This window comes from Colletotrichum karsti (genome assembly GCF_011947395.1).
Source record: "Colletotrichum karsti strain CkLH20 chromosome Unknown Scaffold71, whole genome shotgun sequence".
NCBI lineage: Eukaryota > Fungi > Ascomycota > Sordariomycetes > Glomerellales > Glomerellaceae > Colletotrichum > Colletotrichum karsti.
In genome coordinates this window covers 146,867-154,812 of record NW_024065971.1, presented here as the reverse complement: position 1 = coordinate 154,812, position 7,946 = coordinate 146,867, and the positions used below count along the sequence as shown (strand labels likewise).

The 7,946-nt window shown below is 56.7% G+C and overlaps 1 protein-coding gene across 1 annotated transcript; it reads left to right on the top strand.

Moving 5' to 3' along the window:
• Positions 1-5,530: 5,530 nt before the first annotated feature.
• Positions 5,531-7,538, top strand: CkaCkLH20_13081 (C6 finger domain-containing protein; the record flags this gene model as incomplete). The annotated part of the gene is made up of 2 exons (XM_038895792.1): positions 5,531-6,304; positions 6,378-7,538. The coding sequence occupies 2 exons, from the start codon at positions 5,531-5,533 to the stop codon at positions 7,536-7,538; spliced, it is 1,935 nt and encodes a 644-aa protein (XP_038738945.1).
• Between the last annotated feature and the right edge of the window lie 408 nt (positions 7,539-7,946).

Genomic DNA, 7,946 nt, shown 5'->3' with positions numbered 1-7,946 from the left:
TATCCAGTGCCAGTTCATCAACCTGTCGCCTTCTCCGCACCGCAGATGCAGAGAGAGAAACAGAGAGTCAAAACAATAGCCCAAGACGAACCGAAGACCAACAAGATGCGGCGCGCGATCCACATACCACCCATCCTGTCGCAAAGCGCGATACAAGAGCTGTTACTGCTATCATGTTAGTATTGCCTTCGCATCTACATGGGGTGGGGAACCCTCGAGCCAAGCAACGTGGGCGACGGACGGCGATGGCGATGGCGACGGCGGCATATGGTTCAAACGTAGCAGGCCAATGACCTGTTTTCAAGGACCTACTTTGCGCATCGGTACTGGACGCTGATGAGAATCACGACCACAGTATCCCTCCCAAAACTGTGTTTACCTCTCGATGGTGATTCGGTAACGGCTACAGGTTTGAAACTCGGACCAGCGCGTACAACCGTAACATGAAGCTCTCGCCCAGTCTTCTTGCTTCGCGAAATGTCCCCGGTCAGCCTGTCTAATAAGCTCGCCGCCCCCGGATCACTGCGAGCACCTTTCTGAGCGCAGCCGGGGATCCTCGTGCGCAAACCGAAGAGAGAGGCCCGGACACTATATGGCCGCATCCGCGTGCTTTCTAGGCCTCACGAATGTTCTAGGTCCGCGAGCTATTCACGACGCAGTCGAAAGATTGAGCCTGACGACGTACTTATTCTGCGGTTACGTCTTCCGCCGCCCTGGTCGATATGGTGGTATGAAACGAGCGTCCGGGTTCGTGATCCGACGGCATTGGAAGCTTATTGATATCAGTCGAAGGGGACGAACTGGTCCTAGGGGGCTCGATCAGTGGTTGACAGTTGAAATCAAACCAGACCAAGCTGACTGGTCATGGTATTTATCATTTTCGCGTCCGTCTGTCAGCCAATGTTGCAACTGGCCTTGCGTATCAACCTTGGCCACTTTCTCCGGCCGCCATATCTTTTGTGCTCTCGATCCCCTTGCTTTGCGAAAGTCGCGGCGGCGCCTCGAGCTGGACGAAACAGCCATGTCATTGGTTCCCAGGCCATTCGGATGCGGAACACTGAACATCAAATAAACCGTCCGACCTGCTCTTGACTCCTACATCAAATCACGAACATGTGTGACTGCGGGCCATGGATGAAGGTTGGTAGTTCTGTTTGTCTCATGCGGCGAAATAGCCGCTACCGCGAAGAGACAAGCACGACAAGCAAAGCCTACGAACGGCTGTTGGGGGCCCGGGGGTCCAGTGGCCGCCAGTCATTTCACCTAATAAGACTACATTCTCCGCCTGACAAGCTGCCGCTGGTTGGTCGCGGATATCATGGCTTCGAGCAGCGCCGCTTAATGTGCTGATGGCGTCTGCTTTGGTTTGGTTTATGAACCGTGGTTAAGACTCCATCGATGGCTCCCAGCTACCTTGGATAACCGGCTCGTGGTTGGGGCGGGTTGGCGTCAAAACGCTAGGAGGCGCCATGCCGGACCTGCAGTTTTGGCGCCGTCGCATGAGAGTAAGATAGAGAGGAGTGTGTATGTGTGTGTGTGTATATGTGTGTGTGTGTGTGTGTGTGTGTGTGTGCCATCCAGGTAGGTTCGAGGGTGATGATTGGGATGGGGCGATTTGGTGGATGTCTGGGCCTAGTGCAACGTCGGAATGGCGAACGCAAGCCAGATGCCGCAGTGTTGCGCCATCGCGGTCCTCAATTGTCAAGTCACGAGTAGGCGTTAGACCGTGACAGAAGCAAAGGATGACGGCCAGTATCTCAACGTCACATAACTAACTTGCGACCGGCGGGCGATCCGGCATCAGTCGCAACGCACGCAGGCACAGGTGACCGACGGCGATGTTGCGAAAATACCCCGACGCAGATCAGCCAGGGCATTCCGAGTCCCTCTGCCTCCACTCCCGTGTGCGATAAACCTGATGTTCTACGGTAGGGTGGGATGGCGCTCTGCGAGGCGTCGCTGTTATCGAGCCAGATCTGGTTGCAACGAGGAGAGGTGGGATAAGTATTGTCGGTCATCATCAGTCCATACAAGGCGCGGGAGTCGAGTCGCAATCGTGTCCGATCTGGCGTCCATGGCACTCGGAGGATCCGGACACAACGGCAGGCTGAAAGTAGAAATGAAGAGGCATATCGATTCCCTCGAATGCTTGCTTGCGCGCGGGTGTGCGCTCCATCTAACACTTTCAGCACACAGTTGGGGAAGAGGCTGGTTAAGAGGAGAAGGCGTGCGCAGTATGGATCGCATCGCATGGCATCGCATTGGAATCACGGGAGAAAAGGGGATTGGATAGGATGGATGATGGATGATGGATGGCCTGGAGGTCCGCGGGCATGGCCAGGATTGACGAGGTTTCGATGGCTCAGACCGGACAGGGATGGCTGGGCGAATTGGGAGGAAACGAGGAGGACCAGGTCTGGTGGATGGCACCGTAATAAATGAAGCAAGGCAAACCAGGAAGGTTTTCTTGTCTCTTGTTTGCCAGCAGAGACACGACACCTGAGTCTGACCGGCGACGGCGCGCAGTGTGTGGCCATGAAGCGTAGAAAGTCACAGTTGCTTACCTCATGTAACCTATTATATCGTTGTCGACATCTTGGATGCGATCGACAGGCAGTTTGGTTGAGCGGTGAAGGATTGAGACGGGTATAAACGAGAGGTGAGAGGCGTGGTGAGTTGCGAGACAGGATGATGACATACTCCTTGCACATCGGGCGTTTGCTCGTCATCCGTCGGTATGCTGGTGTGAACGGATACCAATTTGGGTGTTCAAGGTCTGGGTAGGTCGGTAGGTAGTTGGACGTGAGGTTTCGTGGCTGGATTGTGTGTTGTAGGTGTACATTTGAGCGCATGTGTATATGTATGTGCCTTACTCGAGGCGAGGCCAGTGTACTGCATGCAATACAGCAGAGCTAAATAGGTACCCGACAACTGACGTCGAGGGAGAGAGAGATCTGGTTTATATGCTCCGTTTTGTCCATACCAGATCCTTACCTCTTGCGACGTGAGGGATTGGTGTTATGCGGCGCTGTGTTGTGTGGAAATATTAAACGACCTAGACAAAACACGCGCTCACATAACTCAATGGAGCAGAGCACAGCAGTTGAGCAGGCAGCCGAGGTAAGGTATCCGTACACTAGCTACCTCTGCCGTATCCGTACGTTCCATGTCTGATATGCCCTGGTCCCGTCTCGCGAACAAAGATTGAGGCTTCTAGAAGGGTGTAATTACCTTGGGGTGCGCGAGAGGCCATCATATCCGTAAATAGGCACTCGCGAGATTTGATGGATCAGGGAGGGGAGGGCAGACCGGGCCACCTCAGATATTGACATGACGGCCAGCCCAATGCCTCGAAGTCGAGTCTTGACCTTGACCGCCATGGGAACTGCGAAGGAAGGTGCGAAGGTCCCGTCGTAAGGTAAGGTACCTGAAGGTAGGTAAGGTAAGGTAGGTACGGCGCAGTGCGGTGGCCGGTACCTTACGGTAGGGTAGGTAGGTAGGTAGGTCGCACCCCGGTCCGTCAGACCCTGTCCGGTCCGCTCTGTCGCTCTGTCGCCCTGTCGCACTTTGCTTCCTGCTTCCCTCTCCCGCCGTAGCGAGCCGTGTTGGCTGCTCGCAGCTCGCTGTTCGCTTGTCGCTGGCTGAGGTGGTGGCCGATGTGCGGCGGCGATGATGTGAAGCGCCCCAGGTTGCGCAAGCATGGATGACTTCGGTGCCGGCGCAGCATGGCTCTCTGCTGTCGGCCCCGCGATCGTGGTCGCTTGCTATGAACTCTCCAGAGGTGCGGAAGCGTTGTTCGAATTGGTTAAACGTGTTGAAAGGATAGATCCGATGGGCTGGAAAGCAACAGCGCAAATGCGCCTGCGACGTCGAGGTATCCTTTTCATGAGGTAGTGTTGGACGACAGCGCATAGAGAGGGGGAGGGAGAAAAGAAAAAAAAAAAAAAAAGACAAGTCAGGTAGATATGTTGGGTACATGAATGAGCTGAAGTGAGGTACTCCTGCCGCGCCCCCGCCGTCTTCAACATGACCTGCCTGTGGGCTGGCCAGGAGAGGACCACGACGTGAGGTGGACGGGACGGGCGGGTCCAGGTGCCACTCAGTCTGCGGTGAGGTGCGGCAGGCACCCTGCTTTTCAATAGAATTACTGGCCAGGGCCCTGTAGCTGGGGCGAGCTAACGAGCTTCCATTCTGTAAGGTAGGCGGGCAGGGTCGGTATCTCAGCCAGTCCGCACTTAGAGACCCGGGGCGGCCAGTCCAGTTCACTGCTCTTGGTCCCTACCTTAGGTAAGTGCCACAGCGGCCTATTTCTGGGTAACTACCACCCGCAGTTATAGCGTGTTGCGCCTCGAGGGCAGGCGCGCTCCGGGAGAGTGCGCTCAGCCCGGGCAGGTCTCCCGTCGCTTTCCAGGTTTCCACCTACCTACGTAGGTTCACACAGTCGACGGCGCACTGTCGTCCCCAACCAGTGGCCGGCACGGCAGTTTGGTGACCTGGTCGGTCCACAGCGAGCGGCGGCGGTGGCATCCATTACCTACCGTATCTACCCTGCCTTACAGATACTGGACCTTAGGAGGAGGTCAGGTACCTTAGGTAGCCTTGGACGGGGATTTATTGTCATTGGATTGGGTTGGCAGTGTTAGCTCTCCGCTGCTCGTTTGGCCTACCTACCTACTATTACCTATCTACCTACCTTGCCGTGGAGAGACGACCTCGACTCTGCAACTGGCACACCGCAGACAAAATCGTAACCTCCTCGGGCTCCTCTTTTTCCCTCTCATGCACACAAACCTGCGAATTGCCCAGCAGATTCTCATCATTCAACACCACGGCCTTCGTCGAGAGTAAGTCTTATCCGTCCCTTTTGTCCTTGCGATCGAGCTTTCATCTTCTCTCACACTTGTCCGCCTCATCTCCCCTCTGTTGTGCTGCCTTTGCTCGTTCATCGCTGGTCTGCTCTGCTCTGCTCTGGCCTGGCTGCTTCGCTACGTCCGCTCTCCGACGCAGTCCCAGCTCGACCTCCTCTTCACCCTACTCCTCTTCCACTTTCCCTTCCTCCTCTTCCTCCTCCTCTCTTCTCCTCTTTCCCTCATCCCAACAAGCCGTCGTCGCCTTCAAATCACTTTATCCAAACCTCGTTCGACATCATTCCATGGCTAATCCCTCCCAGTCCATGCCCTAGGTTCTCTACGACTCCTCCTCTCCCACACCCTCCGACCGTTCGCTCCGGCAGCGTCCTCGGTCAGATCGCCCCCTCTGGCGCTGACCTCACGACAACGCAGGGCGCTCGAGATTGCAACCATCATACCCTCTCTGGAGCAACATAACTTGCCTCCGCCTCTTTCCTGCACCGACTTCTACCTCCAGACCGTCGATAACCATTCTCGTCGGCCGACCGCCAACCAAGCTCAGGATCCCGACCATCCTGGGCCAACTTCACCACCACCGCCAATTGCACATACACTTCATCAAACCACCAACCCTCGACCATCCCCCTTTCAGATCCACCGATTCAACACCACAAACCAAAATGACGAGCACGTCGCCCGTCAGTGCCGTCAGCGGCGGTTCTGCCGCTGCCTCCAACCATGGCAGCGTTTCACCCCGGCAGACCGTCCAGCCCAAGAACGTCGCATTTGAACTCTTGTTCACCGAGTCACCGCAATATCGTGCGCGACTGCCCATGCGCGTTCAAATCTATCCTCATGACACAACCGACTCCATCGTTACCACTGTCAAGAACTTCTACGGTCTGTACTCGGGCCCGACCGGCTCCAAGGGCGTCAGTTTCGAGGATGAAAATGGCATTACCCTCATCGCCCGATACGAGAATTTCCGCAACAACATGGTCGTCTATGTCAGAGTCATTGAAGAACCCCCTTCCGCCTCTAGCCCTTTTGTGCCACCCACCTATCAACATCCTACTGTCGCCGCTTCACCGTTTTACGGAGGTGACGGCTACCCGCTTCAGCCTCCGCCTCGCTTCGGCCAAGAAATTTCCAGACCCTCGTCCAGGACATCTCGGAAGCGCAGCCCTTCCCCTAATCCCAGCCGCGGTCGTCGCAGCGGCTCCGCCAACACAAACCCCAAAAAGGGTCGATCTCGTTCTTCCAAGAATAGGGATACCGGCGCCAACGGTCAGGCCGCAGACATATACAGTGACAGCGTCAATGGCTACAGCAGCGGCGATGGCGCCCCCGGCTCCAGCTCTGGCAGAGCCAAGGAGCAGATTGGCAACACCGAAATCAGTGTCGAGAACATTGTAGAGGGTGGCCGACGCAAGCGGGCCAAATTTGAGAGTTCTGTAAGTTTGCCGACCGCTGTTTCCTTCTCCGGTTCTTCCCATCGTTTCCCCGTGCTCATCCTTCCCACCACAGGAGCTTCCCCTATTTGCGCCTCCGCAGATGCCGGCGGCCACGTCGAACCCGTCAGTGTCTCCTGCCCGGCGCGCTGAGCCTCAGCGACCTTCTCTGCCGTTTGTGCAACCCGGTCAGAACCCCTTCACGAACCCCATGCCTCTGCAATCCCCGCAGAGCCACAACCAAGGGTATACACACGGTGCGTACTACGCGACGCCGTCTTCGGAACGGCATGCTCGTGGTAGCATCGGCTTCGCTGGTCAAGGCAGCAGCTATGGTGGCATGAGCGGCATCCTTCCCACTCCGGACCCCACTGTTGGCAGTTGCATGTCAGAAGAGGACAAGGATGTAGCCATCCAGCTTATGCGTCTGGGTGAAATGTCCAACATTTCTCATGGTCGCACGTCTGCCTCTACACTGGACGACACTTTCAGCGGTCGCGCCGATGCCGCCTCGTCCACCGGAGCCACTAGCGACGGCGACAGTGAGAGCGAGGAAGAGTGCTCCGCTGCCCGGCGCCAGAAGTTGGATGCCGCCGGCATCATGCGCAAGCTGTACCAGACTACCGAGAGCCACTTCATCCCCCAGCCGAGCATTGAGACAAACGGCGACGATGTCGAAATGGAAGACGGCGCTGCCGGTGCGGCCAGTGGTGACCGCAAGTCGGACGCCTTGAAGAACAAGACCAACCTTCCCGACGCCAGACCCAAGACACAGTTGCCCGGCTCCAAGCCCAAGCCCAAGGTCAGCAAAGTGCCGCGCCCGGCCATTGCTAAGCCCAAGAAGACTGCCACCACCAGCAATGGGCCCATGTCGCCGGCCTCCCTACCTCCGTCGCGCAAACCGTCAATCGCTTCCGCCGCAACTGTGCCAGGTGCCCCTGGCGAAGATGAACAGCTCGACCTCTCAGCCAAGCCTCGTTGCCAGCGATGCCGCAAGAGCAAGAAGGGTTGCGACAGACAGCGACCCTGCGGGCGTTGCCGCGACGCCGGTCTCAGTGCCGATCAGTGCATCAGCGAGGACGAAGGTAACGGTCGCAAGGGTCGCTATGGCCGACACATGGGTGTCCCCATTAAGAAGGAGGACATTGCCAATCCTGCGCAGCCCATCCTTCTCCCTGCCGCGCCCATCGCAACGACGGCGGCGATGGTTGATAAGAACAAGAAGAGAAAACGGTAGAGTATCAAGGCAGTGCGTCCATGTTCCAACCACATCCGATGGTCGTAACATTGTTGCCAGAAGAACAAGATTGGCTCTACCAAGATGAGATTCTGCGGCCTGCCGGCGTTCGGCGACAACGACGGGCGCTTGGGCAGACGCGTCACGGAATCGCGTGCTTTTTGTCGCTGCACTACGGGGAGGATATTTGATCTGGTCTTCTAAGATCACCTGGCACAAGGGGATAAGTCTTGGTGGGGGGTTAATTGGGGTTCGCCGGGTGAGGACGGTCGCTCACGCTCCTTTTTGGCGTTTCGGATCTTTTAATGGGAGCGGTGTTTTGATATTTCCAGGCCTTCCTTGCGCGGACCAAGTTTTCCTATCGTGCTGTTGTGTGGACGCTGCAGATTCCGACGAGGTTGTTGTACG